Genomic DNA, 19,448 nt, shown 5'->3' with positions numbered 1-19,448 from the left:
GGGAGCAGGGGCGCTGGACTGGGGGGGGGGGGCTGAGAGCCATTGAACCAAACTGTGAACCCCGAATATGAGGGAAACCTCTTCTCCCGGCTTCGCCACCCGGGGACCCCCGCCAGCCAGCCTTGGGCCATGTGGGCAAAGTGGGGTCAGGCCCGCGGGGAGTTTGGTGCGGCAGCCCCTTTGCTTTGCGCACCAAACTCCCTCCGGGCCTGACCCCACGTTGCCCACATGGCCCAAGGCTGGCTGGCGGGGGGTCCCCGGGTGGCGAAGCCCGGAGAGCCCCCGGGCTAGGAGGGGAGAGAGACAGACGGGCTTAACGTTTATTAACCTCTCTCCCTGCAGGGCTGCTGCTCCGGCTGGTCCGCCCAGGCTTGTCCGCGCCCACTGGGGACGCAGAGCAGGGAGGCGAGCGGGGCAGCCCGGCCCAGGGCGGAGGCGAGCGGATCGGCCCGGGCCCGGGGGAGGCGAGCGGCTCTGCGGCTGGGCGCTGCGTGCGAAGCGCCGCCCCCTCACTCCCCAGCCGGGCGGAAGCGCGGCGCGTAGCTGCCTCGGGGGCCGGGGCCCGGCGGCGCAGGGACCGCCCCGCTGCCCCGCGGGAGGAGGGAGCGGACCCGGCCGGCCCGGGCTGCGGGGCCATGGCGGTCGGAGCCCGCGCCCTGCTCGGCAGCCGCGGGGGCAGCCCGGCCTCCAGCCCCCAGCTGGGTGGCAGGAGCCGCTCGCAGCCGCCGCCGGCTCCGTTCGGCGCGCCCGGGCACGGCTTCCGCAGGGTGACCCTGACGAAGCCCACCTTCTGCCACTGCTGCACCGACTTCATCTGGGGGCTGGCGGGCTACCAGTGCGAGGGTAAGGGACCGCCTGGGGCTCCCCCTTCCCCTGGGCTACCCCCCGTGCGCCCTGCCCCGGGACACCCCCAGCCCGCACATTTCCCCTGTCCACCTTCCCTGGGGTACTCCCTGCCGGGGCTACGCCTGCATACTCTGCCTGGGGCTATCCCCCTGTGCCTTCCCTGGGACAGCCCCTGCCGGCAGGTACCCCTACACACCCTGCCCGGGGCTGGCGGGCTACCAGTACGAGGGTAAGGGACTGCCCGGGGCTCCCCCCCTTCTCCGGCTAGCCCCCGTGTGTCCTGCCCTGGGACACCCCCAGCCTGCAGATTCCCCTATCTACCTTCCCTGGGACACCCCCTGCCGGGGCTAACCCCTATGCACCCTGCTCCAGGCTAGCAGTGTGAGGGTAAGGGACCGTGCCCGGGACACCCCCTACCCACCTTCCCCTGGTCCTACTCCCTGTGCGTCCTTCCCCTAGGCACCCCTGCCGGTGGGTTCCCCTATTTACGTTCCGCAGGACACCCCCTATCTGGGATACCCCTAGCCACCCTGCCCAGGGCTGGCAGTGCTACTGCCCAGAACACCCCTTGCCGGGGCTACCCCTGAACATTGTGCCCAGGGCTGGCAGACTACCAGTGTGAGGGTAAGAGACCCTTCCCCGGGACACCCCCTGCCAGGGGGTACCCCTACACACCTTGCCCGGGGCTCGCAGCCCCTGTGCCCAGAGCACTTCCTGTACCCCTTCCCTGCCTGGGATTACCCCTGCATATGCCACCTAGGTCTAGTGAGCTGCCAGTGCCAGGGTAAGAAACCCCTCCCCAGGGCACCACCATACCCCTGCCTGAGGTGACTGACCTTCGCTAGGGCTGGAGGGCTACCAGCACCAGGGTAAGAGTTCTCCCCAGCCAGGTCGTATGTGTGTGTCTCACATTGTTGGCTGAGCCTGCCTTTTCGCCCGCTTGTCTGGAGTCCTCATCTGTGAGTGTCTTATGGGGGCAGAGGGCTGCTCCCTCACACCCTTCCCAGGACTTCAGCCTGTCCACTTCAAATTGGGGTCTGTTCCATTTCTCACACTCTTTCTCTGTGTTGATTCACGTCTCACAGCATCTCTTGCAAGAGTATGCCTCTTTATACACCTGATTTGGGGCTGGGTGTCTCTGCAAGTTATTTGAAATCCTTGCTTTTTGGGTGATTTCTTGTGTCAGTTATAACTTGGTAAGGTTCTGGTGTCTAGCCTTTAAAATGTGTGAGCGCCCCATCTGGATTGATTTTCCCAAAGTGCCTGCCCAGGCTCAACCAGAAGTTACAAGCTTGATGGGAAGGAAAGGTCACTGGGAAATTCTCTGGCCTGTGCCCTGCAGGTGGTCAGATGACATGATCAGCCTGACCTTAAAAATTGTGAGTTCTACCCCGTTAAATGCTATAGCAACATTGTCATGATTCAGCCTTGCTCATATCCATGTTCAGTAACAATGAGTGTGTCCTATTGCTATGGGAAAAAGGTCACTTCCTGTCCACAATGAATGATGTACTCCGAAATCTGGTATAGTTGAGCAATCTTGTAATTTGGGGGGTATTGTTCAGCATTTGCCTTTTGCTAAGCATGGATGTGTGGCTCTACAGAAAAGGTTCCCAAATGTGGCACTGTGTGGGCAACTTTCTAGGAACCTTACAGCTGCACCTAATGTTCAGATAAATGTACGTAGAACTTGTGTGGCTTAAAAAAATCCTAAAACTAGAGAGGAACACCTATTGGGTTCCTTGGGAAGCTGTCCATGACCAACATCGATAAGATAGTTCTTCATAGACAGATGGCAGAAAAGGACATAAAACCCAGCTTGTTTTAGTGCAATATACGACAAAGACTTGCATCATTTAAAAAAAAAAGTTTGGGATGCTCTTCTCTGTTCCATCCTCTTTCAAAAAATATCTTCTGTCTATTTGTGGCAGCCTTGCAGTTTTATCTTCTATCTTTTTCTCCTCTCATTCCCCAAAGCTAGTAGCTGATTTTACAGACCAATATTACAATAGCTAAGAGGGCTTTTAGACAACCCCTCCTTCCCACTGCATTAAGGTAAAGAAAACTTAGAATTGTGGCTTTGGGTTGTTATATTGTGTTTGTGTGGGAGAAGTAACTGACCTGTAGTCTCATAGCCTTGTGAGCTGAATCTCTGCATTTGAGAGATGGCAAATCAGGGGGGCTCTGGGCTTCATTTTTGAGATATCGAGGGCTGTGAAACTATAAACAAAAATGTAGTTTCTTACAAAATAAAGCAGGCCTTGGATAACAATTGTGCAGCCTTAGTATTTATGACAGCTAGTATGGTTTACTGGGCGCTCTGGGGTGAAAGAAGGATCAAGTAGAATTCAGCAGAAGCCTCTGTGTTCTTTTACCTGGTGAGGGACAGTCTTGTGAGAATGGAAATTGTTGTCTTAAAGTTGTGCACTTCCATATGATTCAAACTTTTATTTAAAAAACATACTTTGAGTTAGAAATAACATTGCAGTCCATAAAAGGTTGTATTTTGTCAGGAAAATAGAATTATAAGAAAGCAAGTTTATTACTTAATATTTACAACCAAGGAGAAAACTTTAACTTTTCTAGAACTTGATTTATTTATACTGTCTTGTACTGGAAGGTTTTGCTAGATAATCATTTTAAATCAGTCTTTCTCTTGGAATTATGAAAATGTTCAGCTGCCTGTTTTGCACTTCTGAGTTTCAGACCGCTTTGATGTGTCAATGTGTGAGAAGAACAGGAAGGCTTTAGTCCATATTGTTGATTTCATTCTGCACTGAAAAATATAGGAAAAAAAAAAGAGAGAAATAACCTGTTGTGGGGGCTTGAATGTGAACTACTGCTCAAAGATTTGATACACATGTGCGGCAGTATACTTAATGTACTATACCTTAATTTGAAAACTGCACTAATAATCTGGTATTACGGTCATCTGTGAAGTCTGGCAGGTTAGAAATCCTGAATAGTATTTATCAATACCATTGTGTAATTCATAGATACTAAGGTCAGACGGGACCATTATGATCATCTAGTTCGACCTCCTGCACAACGCAGGCCACAGAATCTCACCCACCCACTCCTGCGATAAACCTCTCACCTATGTCTGAGCTATTGAAGTCCTCAAATCGTGGTTTAAAGACTTCAAGGAGCAGAGAATCCTCCAGCAAGTGACCTGTGCCCCATGCTACAGAGGAAGACGAAAAACCTCCAGGGCCTCTTCCAATCTGCCCTGGAGGAAAATTCCTTCCCGACCCCAAATATGGCGATCAGCTAAACCCTGAGCATATGGGCAAGATTCACCAGCCAGATATCCAGGAAAGAATTTTCTGTAGTAACTCAGATCCCACCCCATCTAACATCTCATCACAGGCCTTTGGGCCTATTTACCATGAATATTTAAAGATCAATTAATTACCAAAATCATGTTATCCCATCATACCATCTCCTCCATAAACTTATCCAGTTTAATCTTAAAGCCAGATAGGTCTTTTGCCCCCACTGCTTCCCTTGGAAGGCTATTCCAAAACTTCACTCCTTTGATGGTTAGAAACCTTTGTCTAATTTCAAGTCTAAACTTCCCAATGACCAGTTTATATCCATTTGTTCTTGTGTCCACATTGGTACTGAGCTTAAATAATTCCTCTCCCTCTCCGGTATTTATCTCTCTGATATATTTATAGAGAGCAATCATATCTCCCCTCAACCTTCTTTTAGCTAGGCTAAACAAGCCAAGCTCCTTGAGTCTCCTTTCATAAGACAGGTTTTCCTTTCCTCGGATCATCTTAGTAGCCCTTCTCTGTACCTGTTCCAGTTTGAATTCATCCTTCTTAAACATGGGAGACCAGAACTGCACACAGTATTCCAGGTGAGGTCTCACCAGTGCCTTGTATAACGGTACTAACACCTCCTTATCTCTACTGGAAATACCTCGCCTGATGCATCCCAAGACCGCATTAGCTTTTTTCACGGCTATATTACATTGGCGGCTCATAGTCATCCTATGATCAACCAATACTCCAAGGTCCTTCTCCTCCTCCATTACTTCTAATTGAGGCGTCCCCAGCTTATAACTAAAATTCTTGTTATTAATCCCTAAATGCATAACCTTACACTTCTCACTATTAAATTTCACCCTATTACTATTACTCCAGTTTACAAGGTCATCCAAATCTTCCTGTATGGTTTCCCGGTCCTAATTGACCAATGGCATATCGGTTGTGCCCTTAAGAGGTGTGTATTATTTAATCTTTTGCTTAAAAGAAAGTCCAGCAGAATTTCAACGTTGCACTTGACACACATCAGTCTGAAGACTTAGCCTCTGCTAGCCAAGGGGGGAAAAAGTATGCTGTCATATCCCACATGCCTTCAGTTTAAAAGAATAAAATAGTAGTTTGTTGTTCAAACGCCACTGTATTTAACAATAACTTTATCAGTTTTTGATTAGATTTTTTCCAAATAATTTATTACTGAGCAAATCATAAGAAAAATAATTCAGATATATTATTAGATGCATTTTACTGGTATTTGATTAATATACTTGCAGCTTTCTAGCTAGTCACATAATGCAAAAAATTGTCAAAGTGTTCAGTGATTACTGGTGAAATTTCTTGAATGTTTTTAGCTGACTCGTGCTCAGTAATCCTCTACTTAATACATTGTTTTTGTTAATGTACGGAGAAGGAACTTGATCAACTCCGCTTTTGATCAACTCAACCCAAACAAACCCAGTAAGGATAAAATTGCAAACTTCAGGACAATCGGCCTGATAGTGAGTGTATGTATAAAAAGCCATCGTTGGATGAATTTGTGGTTAGATGAATTTAGTGTATTCCTAAAAATCAGAAGCTGTTTCCTAACTTTAATGAGTTTACAGTGCGTAAGATTGTGTCGTGGTTTCTATTCTAACTCCCCATTTTCAGCTGCTCACAGTTTTCTGAAACTTTTACCCTCTGTGATGAAGTTCTGTGTACTTGGTTTCTGTTCAAAAGTACTTTTTATTTTTTTTTTTTTAAGTTTGAGCAAAATTAGTGGTGGTGTATTTGAGTATTTAAAAAGAATACACTTTTCCTTTTATAAATCCAAATGCAGTTCTTCTACCTTTTGTGTTTGGAGCATCTTTATAGTCTAAAGGGCTAGGGGTTGAAATTTAATTATCTGACAGAAGTATAACTCTTTGAAAATCACATGCTACACATACATTGTCCACTGGGTTTCTCACTGAATTTGTAACTTTTGCAGCTAAGGGAGGTTGTCTCTGTGGTTGTTTTTATCTTGTCCAAGCAGACAAATAATATTCAGACCCTTACGTACAGGACTTATTGGTCCACACTCTACAAAGCCTGAACAGTCATTAATGTTTATGACAAACTCCTTTGACTGACTTATCAGAGGTGTGGAGGGAGACATAGTTTAAGACGTCTACTGTTTTTTCATTTTGTCCCTGTCATAAATATAAAGGGAAGGGTAAACACCTTTAAATCCCTCCTGGCCAGAGGAAAAACCCTTTCACCTGTAAAGGGTTAAGAAGCTAGGATAACCTTGCTGGCACCTGACCAAAATGACCAATGAGGAGACAAGATACTTTCAAAGCTGTTTGTGTGATGCTTTTGCCGGGAACAGAAAAGGAATGGAGTCTTAGAACTTAGTAAGTAATCTAGCTAGGTGTGCATTAGATTCTGTTTTGTTTAAATGGCTGATAAAATAAGCTGTGCTGAATGGAATGTATATTCCTGTTTTTGTGTCTTTTTGTAACTTAAGGTTTTGCCTAGAGGGATTCTCTGTGTTTTGAATCTGATTACCCTGTAAGATATTTACCATCCTGATTTTACAGAGGTGATTCTTTTACTTTTTCTTCAATTAAAATTTTTCTTTTAAGAACCTGATTGCTTTTTCATTGTTCTTAAGATCCAAGGGTTTGGGTCTGTGTTCACCGATGCAAATTGGGGAGGATGTTTATCAAGCCTTCCCCAGGAAAGAGGGTTTGGGAGGATTTTGGGGGGAAAGACGTTTCCAAGCGGGCTCTTTCCCTGTTATATATTAGTTAGACGCTTGGTGGTGGCAGCAATAAAGGCCAAGGACAAAAGGTAAAATAGTTTGTACCTTGGGGAAGTTTTAACTTAAGCTGGTAAAAATAAGCTTAAGGGTTTTTCATGCAGGTCTCCACATCTGTACCCTAGAGTTCAGAGTGGGGAAGGAACCTTGACAGTCCCTTCAAAAAAAATCAAGAATCTTTCTTAATATGAAAAGGAGTACTTGTGGCACCTTAGAGACTAACAAATTTATTTGAGTATAAGCTTTCGTGAGCTATAGCTCACTTCATCGGATGCATTCAGTGGAAAATACAGTGGGGAGATTTATATACATAGAGAACATGAAACAATGGGTGTTACTATACACACTGTAACCAGTGATCCCTTAAGGTGAGCTATTACCAGCAGGAGAGCGGGAGGGGGGAACGACCTTTTGTCGTGATAATCAAGGTGGGCCATCTTCAGCAGTTCACAAGAACGTCTGAGAAACAGTGGGGGGTGGGGGATAAACATGGGGCAATAGTTTTACTTTGTGTAATGACCCATCCACTCCTAGTCTCTATTCAAGCCTAAGTTAATTGTATCCAGTTTGCAAATTAATTCCAATTCAGCAGTCTCTCATTGGAGTCTGTTTCTGAAGTTTTTTTGTTGAAGTATTGCCACTTTTAGGTCTGTAATCGAGTGACCAGAGAGATTGAAGTGTTCTCCAACTGATTTTTGAATGTTCTAATTCTTGACGTCTGATTTGTGTCCATTTATTCTTTTACGTAGAGACTATCCAGTTTGACCAATGTACATGGCAGAGGGGCATTGCTGGCACATGATGGCATATATTACATTGGTAGATGTGCAGGTGAACGAGCCTCTGATAGTGTGGCTGATGTGATTAGGCCCTATGATGGTGTCCCTTGAATAGATATGTGGACACAGTTGGCAACAGGCTTTATTGCAAGGATAGGTTCCTGGGTTAGTGGTTCTGTTGTGTGGTGTGTGGTTGCTGGTGAGTATTTGCTTCACGTTGGGGGGCTGTCTGTAAGCAAGGACTGGCCTGTCTCCCAAGATCTGTGAGAGTGATGGGTCGTCCTTCAGGATAGGTTGTAGATCCTTGATGATGCATTGGAGAGGTTTTAGTTGGGGTCTGAAGGTGATGGCTAGTGGCGTTCTGTTATTTTCTTTGTTGGGCCTGTCCTGTAGTAGGTGACTTCTGGGTACTCTTCGAGCTCTGTCAGTCTGTTTCTTCACTTCAGCAGGTGGGTACTGTAGTTGTAAGAATGCTTGATAGAGATCTTGTAGGTGTTTGTCTCTGTCTGAGGGGTTGGAGCAAATGCGGTTGACAGAGCCAGAAGAGTACCATCACACAAAGTAAAACTATTTCCCCATGTTTATCCCCCACCCCCCACTGTTCCTCAGACGTTCTTGTGAACTGCTGGAAATGGCCCACCTTGATTATCACTGCAAAAGGCCGCCCCTCCCCCCCCCCCCCCCCCCCCGGTAATAGCTTACCTTAAGTAATCACTCTGGTTACAGTGTGTATAGTAACACCCATTGTTTCATGTTCTCTATGTATATAAATATTTTCCACTGAATGCATCCGATGAAGTGATCTGTAGCTCACGAAAGCTTATGCTCAAATGAATTTGTTAGTCTCTAAGGTGCCACAAGTACTCCTTTTCTTTTTGCGAATACAGACTAACACGGCGGCTACTCTGAAACCTTTCTTAATATGTAAAGTCTTGCATATGTAATGAACGGGGTCAGAATTGCAGTATATGTATTTCTTATCAGCAATGCAAAGTACAACCAATTAAATATTTACTGTTTATATTTTATAGTTAAGAGTTTTTGAAGATTTCTTCCGACCCCAAATATTTTCCTCTGCAGTGCCTTGTCTTCATAATAGCACCAAACCTCTTTTATTGGCTTGAAAATAATCAACATTTAGAGGTAGAGGAGCTATAGGTTTGTGTGAATCTCAGATACGTCCATTGCTGCAAATCACTGTAATACTAACTTGAGTTCAATTTGGTTTATTTTAACCAAATTTGAAAATAAACACTTTTTTTTTTAGGTTAAAGAATATGATAAATGAGCTTTAGAGGAGGAAAAAGACATTGGCTTAAAAATCAAATGTAATTTCATGGTTGTATTTTTGGGTGCACAAGTATTTCACTAAACTTTTTAGTGGTAGCTTACAGTGTATGAACGTAGGTGTCATGGTTAAAATCTGTGTGTTTTTTGGACAAATACTGCATTCATTTTATTTGGACAGCAGCTACTGCAAGTGCAATGATACTGTAGAAATTAATCTATATTTCATGTATTCAGGCTTTGTATTCTAAGCAGATCACCCAAAATGACTCTAAGAAAACTTCATAAAAGCACAACTCCCGTAGTGCTTGTTTGTCTTTTGATCTGCCTTTACGATGTCTGAAAACATGGGATCCTTCCAAAATAGGATGTAAACTTTGGACTGAAAGTAGAAATTTATAACATAAACAAAGCTAGGTAACACAGCTGTAAAAAGGCTTTTCCTTGAGAACCTTTTGTGGTTCTGATCTGATATGTCTGTCGTGTGTGTTCTGTTGCTACACTTGAATTTGGAGATGTCTACACAGCATCTCTATAGCAACCCAGAGACGCACATTCCATGCATCTTTTGGTTGAAGTCTGACTACTTCTCAACTTCTGTGTGTAACTGGAACCCACTCAGGAAGGGTGTGTGGTTTAGTTTAGAGCTGGGAGCTAGACTAACAGGGCGTTTGTTTCCTCAGACGTGCAGAGGTGGTGCTAGGAGAAAGGAAGTAAGCAAAGATGTCTTGTTGAACAGCCTAATCAGACTTCAGATCCCTAGCTAATTTCCTCCTGGGGACAAGCACTTGAAATTTCCCAAGTGGGGGCATAGCTTAGTCCTGAGAAAAGCAAATGTGCTGAGAGAGCTCCAGAAAGGAAGGTTTAACATTCACAATTACAGAGCCCTAGAAAATCTCTCTGTGGCTGGCAAGCTTTGGCACATATCTGGTGCATGTTTCAACTAAAAATAAAAGCTACAAATGGGCAAAACCAAAGTACAATCTGAGACATGACTTGTTTTTGAAGCCACCTGTTTCCATCCCACAGGCAGCTTGAATTTTCTAGACCCATTTAAGCAACTAAAACCATACACAGGGAATGCTTCCGTCTTAGAGGCTTACACCTCTAAGATGGAAGCCATTCAAACCTGCTGGACCCAAAATTCCACGCATTGGATGTAAAGATAGGAACCGTAAATATGAAGCTATTGGGTATGTATAATAAAGTGGGACATAGGAGTTGCTGCTTTGCAGAGGGCAGTCCCCCATTCTGTAGATATCACCTGCATTCCTTGTTCGTAGACGTTTGACCTGACATCTGGTTGTATTAAAACATGTTTTGTTTGAATGGGCTTAGGATACCAACTGATCCAAATTGTTCTGTTTGATTGCCTATCCTCCTCATTATTTACTACTTGGCCAATTTTTGTGTGATTTTTTTTTTTTGTTTTCAAATTTTGTAAGCAGTGATTTATATTTACTTCCAGATCATAGATGAAGCTGTTGAATAGCATTGGGTATAATACAGATCCCTGTGGAACCCCACAAGAAACGCATCTGTTCAGTGACAATTCCCTATTGACAACTATTACAGAAAATAGGAATCTTTTTTGCATGTTGGTTGTATCAGTTACCCAGCAGCAAATGCCATCTGAGTAGAGTATCTTGTTATTTAGAGTTCTCAACAGTTGATTCAGGGCCTTTTTGTTAATGTTCTTCTCTAGTCCTGGTAGTATGTAGCAGATATGCCTATGGAGGTTTCTACTTTTGTGCTTAATTTCTTATCCTTAGACATAGACTGTTATCTTGTTTTCCCACTGGTCAGTTTTTGAACAACATTACCCCATGTTCATCCTTTTTTCTTCTCTTGCTCTTTTTGGTTATTCCATCTCAAAATGATCAGCCATCCATATTGTTTTCATTTATTGCTCCAGCCATCTCCACACACAAAGTCAAATTTGTATCCGCATCTGATCTGCAGAAAGGGCTCATGGATATTCGCATCCATGGATATAAAGCGGGCATCCATGGATTTGCAGGGCTCTATCCAGGCACTCAAAAATCCAGATCCTCTTCTGAAATTATCTCTGGAGTCATTCCATTTTAAGGCCGCTTCTTCCTTTCTCACCCCTTACCTTGAATTTTCCCTGTATGACTATGCTGAGCCTTACATAACTCTGTCCCTCACTGCTGTGACCTTGTGTCAGTCTCAGTTTTGCCTCCTTCATCACACTATGGTCTTTCATGCTGTCCTCTACTCATGACATGGCCTTCCTGAGCTGGTTCGCAAAGACACTGCTCTCCCTCCTGCAAACCCACTTCTTTCACAACTCCTACAGGAAACGATATCACTGAGTTATCTACTTATCAATTGACCTGTACTTCCTGAATAACCTCAGTTCTGTAGATGGAAGTATTCTATACAAAACTATATATAGAAACCCCGAAACAACAAGCTACTAAATAATGTATGTTACCATCTCCTTGATCACTTTGTTTTTATATTGTCTCCCTTTGCCCCATCTTTTGTCTCTTGTCTTTTTAGATTGTATGTTTGTTGAGGGTGGGGCTGTGTGTGGAAACACCTTTGGGTACTACTACACATTTTTAGCTGAATTGTAATGGACTGCAAATGGCTTTCAATGAAGTGCTACCCCCTTCTCTCTTCTTTGTAAATTATATCACTCTCTGTTAACACTGCAGTTATGAAAATAATCCCACCAAGTTACAGCACCGCTCACTAGATCATAATCTCCTTTTAGTTTTGCTTCTAGTTCTCCCCCTCTCCCCCTGACTAGAGTGAGAGAATTCCTTTCTGTTGGAACGTGGTCTGAGAGTGATCCATTTGTATTTATGTTCAGCATTATAAATGCCCTTTATGCTGATGTTAGTCATCTTGTTTGTTCCATTCTAAATAACACTTGTGTGGTATTAGTTAATGTTAAACACATCACTTGCTGAATAAAAATAACTTTGTTTAACGTTTAAAACCACAAAAATTGAGAACTTTGACTTAAGGCCACCACATCTTCATTTAATGCATGCCTGAAGTGCTTGCTTATTGTAGATTGTGTGAGGCATTCAGAATTTACCACAACAGTGGGTAGTTGCATGAACCCTACTGTGCGGTTAAATGCAGATGGACAGGGACAGGCTGAGAGAGGTACCAAAATAAAGAGCTAGGGATGCAGAGAAATGCAGGTAAGCCAAGAACAAGTGGATTGCTTAGTGTTTTTGTCATGGTGGTGGGGTAAGGTGGGGGACATTATATTAGGTCCTAATGTATTAGCTCTATTTAACTGAAGTGATAGTTTAAGAGATTCAGAAATAAAACTCCAGCTAAAATGTAGCACTCATCCCCTTATGTTTGTAAGGATTTGTGAAGAGAGGTTTCCCATGGGCATAAAAACTAACGAAATAATTCCTGCTCTGGTTTCTGTGCCATTAACTTATATAACTGTAGTCTCTCTTGTGAATGGTGATGAAAAGGAGTTAGCCAGTGCCTCAAGTTCCCCAGGGTAGCTGATCCTATAAAACCTCCCCAGTGAAATCCTGCTCCTTTTGCAAAACTAGGCAGGAGCATAAGGTTAAAAATACCCTTCAATACATTTAAGAAAAATATATCTTGGTGTCCTTGCTGCCTTTGTCCTCTGTCATTCTGTTTCTCTCTCTCTCTCTCTCTCCTTTTTACTCCAAAATCGCTCCTGTATTAGCAAATGCCTTGAGCTTTGATGGAAACAAAATTGAAGCTTTCCTGTATTTTTCATTAAAAGCTGTTTTTTGTTTTTTTTGTTGATAGGAGCAAATATGTTCTTTACTTGAAAAATAGGATTTTATATACATCCTTAACTTCATGCACTTTGAATGGGATATTCCATAATTACAGTTAAGTGTGTGCTTAAGTCTTATTAATCCAGTGTACTTAGATGTTCAGAAAGACTTTGACAAGGTCCTTCACCAAAGGCTCTTAAGCAAAGTAAGCAGCCGTGGGATAAGAGGGAAGGGCCTCTCATGGATTGGTAACTGGTTAAAAGATAGGAAACAAAGGGTAGGAATAAATGGTCAATTCTCAGAATGGAGAGAGATAAACAGTGGTGTCCCCGATGGGTCTGTACTGGGACATATGGCCCTTTTCTAGTGGAAAAGTTCACTAGCCGTCTGAGGCTCGTAGGGAAGCAAAGTGAAAGAGCTGGTGAGAAGGAACTCTGACATATCCACCCATGTACAACAGAAATATCCAACGAGTCTGAAGTAAAAAGGAGAGAGAGAGAGAGATCCCAACACAGGGGGAAGGTAACAGAGATCGGAATGGTTGAGAACCCAGCCCATGGGACAGAGTCCTGGCACAATGCCAGGCCTTCCAGCAAGGTTCTACATAACTGGATGGATGCTGAGCCCTGGACCAGCAGAGATTAATCACAGCCCCTAGCTTGAGGATTGCTGGGGGGCAGGGGCAGAGAATGGCTTACCTGGCATGTTTACAACCACTCGCAGAACAATATCTGAAGGAAGATGCATCTCTTTTCACAATTTACCACCATGCCAAAATCATTGAGCATCATCAGGGTCCTGGAGCACCTGAGTCCAGCCATCATCCAGGTAGAGAATTAGGCAGACACCTAATGTGACTACTGCAACCCACAACCACAGGGCCAAGGGCAAATTGAAGAGCAAGTGCAATGAGCTAAAAATGCAGCTGTCCAGAAGAAAATCTAATGAAACTCTGATAGGCTTAAAACATAGGAGAATGGGAAGACAAGTGTCCTACAAATCAATGGATACTAACAGTCTCACAGATCTATGGCCACAAGAAATGAATGAAGACACCATTGTTAAATTTTGTTATCTGTCAAACCAATTCAGTCATTTTAAATCTAGAATCAGCCTCTGATCTCCTCAGCTTTTGAGGACTACAAAGTACCTGGGATACACTGTGTTGCCCTCCAATTTTTGGAAGTAAAAAGGAGAGGCCTATTTGTCCAAACTGGTGTCAGTTATACCATGGCAAAAGGAATGCTCATACCTGACTAATTGTTTCCTGTAATATGCAGGCTTAGTATGGACCTAGCTAGCAAACCTAGTGTAGATTAGCCATATATTCTCTCTAGCTCTGGAGGTTCTTAACTGGGAATCTTGCCTGCAAGTTGTGAGGAGGAGCGAGACATGAAAAATCTGATCTGGATTGGATACAACTGGGCTGACTGACAGATGAAGACTCATCCATTTGTCTGTCCTGGTGGTGTTGCATCATGGAAAACATCAAAGCAATAGAAATTTATTTTTGATACCTTGAAATGAAATAAAATCCCAAGAGACCAAAGTCAAGGGGCAGTGGAGGGAATATTATGGGTGGGAAGAGAACACTCCTTGGGACAGCCCAAATAGTTGCTAAAACGCAGTTTAGGTAGAGACACCTTGAGGCTAGTCCCCATTGTCAGGCTGAAGGGAGCCCTGTGAGGTGCCTGAAATTAGTCTTTTGTTTTATCCAGAGCATTTGCTTTTTTCCTTCTTTGTGGAAAATAGCTGAATGTAACTGCGCGCTGGCAAGGCTAGTACAATATAAAGAGATCAGAGCTATATGATAAATGTAAAAGTTAATCCCCCATGCACCCAGTGGAAAGAAAACATTACTTTGTGAAGTTATCCATAAATATCCCCATATCCATTAGCCTGAAAGCTCCAGCCCATATAAGGCCATCTGTTGGCCGTCTCATGTTTTAAGAAAATCCACCTGTTTTGCCACTTCTAGCTGATCTGGTCCCCAGCTTTTCTCATCAAAGCAGTTGGGTTCCAATTATCATTATCCTTGGTGCTCCAGAGCCAATTCCCACGGGAAGAGAAAATTCTAGAGTAGAAAGAAACGAACAACTCAAGAAATAAAGTTGTAAAACCGACTGAGCTGTAAAATTAACATACAACACATTCAATGTTTTGTACCAGATCATCTGCTCATAACAATGAAACCTCTGAACAGAGGGAGCATGCTAGGATGGGGTTGGGGAAGGAGACAATCTAAGCCAAATACTGTTAGCAAAAACGTGAGAATCATCCTTTTCAGTGCTTTCTTTTGATTGAACTGTGCTGCTCTGTCTCACTGTTCCTGGTGCATGCATTTTACTCTATCATACTTTCCACTGATTAAAGAACGAGATTATCTGTTGTCGATCGTATGTTGGTGTCACCTTGCACAACAGCATGGAAGTTTGTTTGCTCAGGAACTTTGTTAGATTTCTCTGTTACTGAATCCATTTACAGATGTTTGTCCTTTTAGATCCCCCTTCCCTTCGGTAACTAAGTATTTTGCAGCAGCTACAAGTTGATGATATTCCCCTCAATTGGCACCCAGGCTAATTGCTATAATTTCTCTTTTTGTTTTAGAAACATAGAACCATACAGTTAGAAGGGACCACAAGGGTCATCTAGTCCAGTGGTTCTCAACCTTTCCAGACTACTGTACCCCTTTCTGGAGTCTGATTTGTCTTGTGTACCCCCAAGTTTCACCTCACTTGAAAACTACTTGCTTACACAATCAGACATAATACAAAAGTGTCAGAGCACACTAGTACTGAAAAATTGCTGACTTTCTCATTTTTACCATATAATTATAAAATAAATCCACTGGACTATAAACATCATACTCACATTTCAGTGTGATACTTGAGAGCCTGTTTTTTCACTTGTGAATGGTGAAGCAACAGCAACAACTAAGTTTTTCTCCACACTGTGTGTTCCTAGTCTGTCTTGAGGGCAGTCGTAGCAGAAGACAAGACTTCACAAAGATACGTTGACTCAAAAGGTAACAGAACATCCAAAGCCTGGCTCCCAAGGCTGGTGTGCTCTTTCTGTACTAAACATCAGAACTGGGTTACTGTGAAGCAGCGGTTCTCAACCTGCAGGCCGCCTGCGGCCCAATCAGCACAGAGCTGCGACCCATGTGACATCCTCAGGGCCATACAGGTAGTATTGGATGTGGCCCACAGTGGTAAATAGGTTGAGAACCACTGGTGCAGAGGCATTAAACTTCATTTGCAGACTACGATCTGAAGATAGCTCAAGAAGATGTTCTTGCTGACTGGCAGAGAGGTTACTGCTGCTAACATCTGACAAAATGAATGCGTTTCTTACCCAGTCGAGTTGTGTTGAATGTTGGGGAAATATGACTTGATCTCAGATGTCAAGTAAATAATCTTCTATTATTAACTCAAGTTTCGCATGGTCTCGCTAACCTCCATTATCGCTCACTGGATCCAGGAGACTGGTACGCCGCCCTCGACTTGAAGGACACGTATTTTCATAGGAGGGGATGATTTAGTTGGGGATTGGTCCTGCTTTCAGCAGGGGGTTGGACTAGATGACCTCCTGAGGTCCCTTCCAACCCTGATATTCTATGATTCTATGATACTATTCCTTTAATTTTGGTCTGCTCAATTTCTCCTATGCAGACATCAGTGACATACGCACGAAGCAGTGAAAAACGGATCAAGTCTTTGTCTCCACATTTGGACTTCCCGAATTCAGTTTTCTCAATAAAAGCATTCACTTTGTCATAGAGATTGAGTGTCAGTGTCATGGCCTTGCATCAGGACAAATTTAGATCATTCAGCTTGCTAAATATATCTGTGAGCTAACCACACAGTATGGTCAAAGACAGAGGTGAAGAGGGGATGAATGATCAGAAAGAAATGTTTGTGAACCTGTGTGCGTGATACAAACAGTCTGTCTAGTACTTTTGCTCTTGAAAGCCAGCTAACCTCTGTGTGAAGCAACAGTTGCTGATGTTCTGACCCCATCTCTTCACAAAGAATGCGAAACTGGTGAGCATTGAGTGACCTGGACTTGAGAAAATTGACTGTTTTGACAGACTCATTTAAAACTTCATGCAGCTCAGAACTCATCTTTTTTTGAAGCAAATGCCTCCCTGTATATGTTACAGTGCACCCACTGCAAGGCAGGACTTTCTTTCCTGATCCTAGCCATACTCTCCCGGTCATTGCAGCGGTCTCCGTCAGTGCAGAGGAATTTGCATAAATTCAAACTCATATCATGATCAGAAAAAAAAAGTCAGTTAGTTTAAAAATGTCCTCTCCGGTTGAGTTTGCCTTTATACTTTTGCAAAATAGTCCATGCTTGTTGATATGAGTGGTTTCAGGGTATCGAATGTAAGCAATCAGCTGAGCATCTCCACTCATATTCACGGACTCATCAAGCTGAAGGGCAAATGTTTCTGCCATTTTAAGTTTCTCTGCAAGTTGAGAGACAATATCCTCAGCCATTTCTTTAATTCAACAACACACAATGTCATTTGATCAGTGTACTTTCTTAAGAGAATCGGAAGCTTTTTTTTTAATCAAGCATGGTTTTTCTGCAAGCGCTCCAGGGGCAGGCAGAATCAGACTGTCTGCAATTGTGTACGGCTTCTCTGATTTTCCTACAAGAAGGGAGACCGCATGCAAAACTTCAAGTGCTTTTGTAGAAATAGTTAAAGCTGCTTTCATTTTAAGCTGGCAAATCTGAAACTCAAAGTTTCCTTTGAAATAAATTCTACTGGCTCATTAGTTTTCTCACTAAGAGGTGGTGAAACACTGGAATGCGTTACCTAGGGAGGTGGTAGAATCTCCTTCCTTAGAGGTTTTTAAGGTCAGGCTTGACAAAGCCCTGACTGGGATGATTTAACTGGGAATTGGTCCTGCTTCGAGCAGGGGGTTGGACTAGATGACCTTCTGGGGTCCCTTCCAACCCTTATATTCTATGATTCTATGATTCTATGATCTGCGTGCACAGGGCGTTTTGTCTTCAAATGTTATTGCAAATGTGCCAGCTTCAGACTATTGTTTGATAGCAGAGTGGTTCGCTGCTTGTGGCCCAATCGGCACACATTCTCCTAATATCAAAGTGGACATTAAACCCACCAAACTAGAGAAGCTGCCAGTCTTCTTAGATCACTCTGTGCTTAGGTTCATTTCTGGTTGGTGTGAGTCACAAATGGGTTTGAACCCCATTTTTGAGTTTTTGTATTTAATATATTTAAAAGGCATCCCTTCTTTTCCACTGGCAAGGTCCCCATCATTTCCCTCCACATCAGCCATCTCCTCAGAGGTGCCCCATGTGGGACTCAATTTGGATCGTATCATTGATTTACATCGGGGGGTTTGTTATTGAATGATGTTTGCTGAGTTTGCAACATTCTGAAGCTTGGCTGTCTGGAGCAGGAGGGCACTGTATCATTTTAAAGAAATATTTAGTTTCTACTTTAAAAAATATCAGTTCTCATAAAGGCGGTAGGTTTAGGAACAGCTGCAGTAGTATGGTGCAAATTGAAATGCCTTTCGCTTGCCCTATATTCTTAATGGTTTATTTGGGCTGGTGATACACAAAACACAAGAGTTGCCATAATTATGTCTCAGTAAAAGAAATATTTCTGTCTTTGGATGTACTGTTAGAATTTCCTGTCATCTTTTATCAGGTCAGCTTGGCAGGAAGTACTGGAAATGTTTTCTGGTGCATACTGTATTTCAATGTTTTTTTCATGTTGATAAATACAAATATAGAAGAGTTGCAGTGACATGGTGCTACTTACGATTTATTGTGTTGAGTCCAAATAGAAACACTGTGTCAGATTCTCAGCTGGTGTAGATTGTTATAGCTTTCCTGAACAGGGTTGTCAGGTGACTGGTTTTCAACTGGAATGCCCGGTCAAAAAGGGACCATGGCAGCTCCAGTCAGCACTGCTCACTGGGCCATTAAAAGTCCGGTCAGCGATGCAGTGGGACTAAGGCAGGCTCCCTGTGGCTCCCGCAAGTGGCTGGCATGTCCAGCTCCTACACGTAGGGTGGCCACGGGGGCTCCACACGCTGCCCCTCCCCCAAGTGCCGTCTCCACTCCCATTGGGAACCGTGGCCAATGGGAGCTGCTGGGGCAATGCCTGGGGGCACGGGCAACGTGTGGAGCCCCTGTGGCTGCCCCTGCACCTATGAGCCAGACATGCCAGCCACTTCCGGGAGCTGCCTGAGGTAAGTTCTGCCTGGCAGGAGCCTGCACCCCAAACTCCTGCCCCAGGTCGGAACCCCCTTCTGCACCCTAACTTCACAGAGCCCGCATCACAACCCCCTGCCCCAGCCCTGAGTTCCCTCCTGCACCCTAACTCCCTCCCTACACCCCCCCTTGCACCCCAAGCCACTCATCCCTGGCCCCACTCCAGAGCCTGCACCATCTCTGGCACCCCAAACCCTTGGCCCCAACCCAGAGTTCCCTCCTGCACCTGAACACCTCATTTCTGGCCCCACCCTGGAGCCCTCACCCCCTCCCACACCCCAACCCTCTGCCCCAGCCTGGTGAAAGTGAGTGAGGGTGGGGGAGAGGGAGTGACGGACAGAGAGGGGATGGAGTGAGCAGGGGCGGGGCCTTGGAGAAGGGGTGGGGCAGGGGCGGGGTCTTGGTGAAGGCAGGGGCTAGGGTGTTCAGTTTTGTGCGATTAGAAAGTTGGCCACCCAATCGCTGAAGTTAA

General features: G+C 44.2%; 1 protein-coding gene across 3 annotated transcripts in view; it reads left to right on the top strand.

Moving 5' to 3' along the window:
- Window positions 1-628: 628 nt before the first annotated feature.
- DGKQ (diacylglycerol kinase theta) overlaps window positions 629-19,448 on the top strand; it is a 172,375-nt gene continuing 153,555 nt past the window's right edge. For all 3 annotated transcript variants that reach the window (XM_075128887.1, XM_048850017.2, XM_048850016.2), the window contains exon 1: window positions 629-843. In XM_075128887.1, the coding sequence (XP_074984988.1) occupies window positions 636-843 (208 nt within the window). In that variant the 5' untranslated portion in view covers window positions 629-635. The remainder of the gene's footprint in view (window positions 844-19,448) is intronic.

This window comes from Caretta caretta, chromosome 5 (genome assembly GCF_965140235.1).
Source record: "Caretta caretta isolate rCarCar2 chromosome 5, rCarCar1.hap1, whole genome shotgun sequence".
Lineage (NCBI taxonomy): Eukaryota > Metazoa > Chordata > Testudines > Cheloniidae > Caretta > Caretta caretta.
This window is presented reverse-complemented; position numbering and strand designations above follow the sequence as displayed.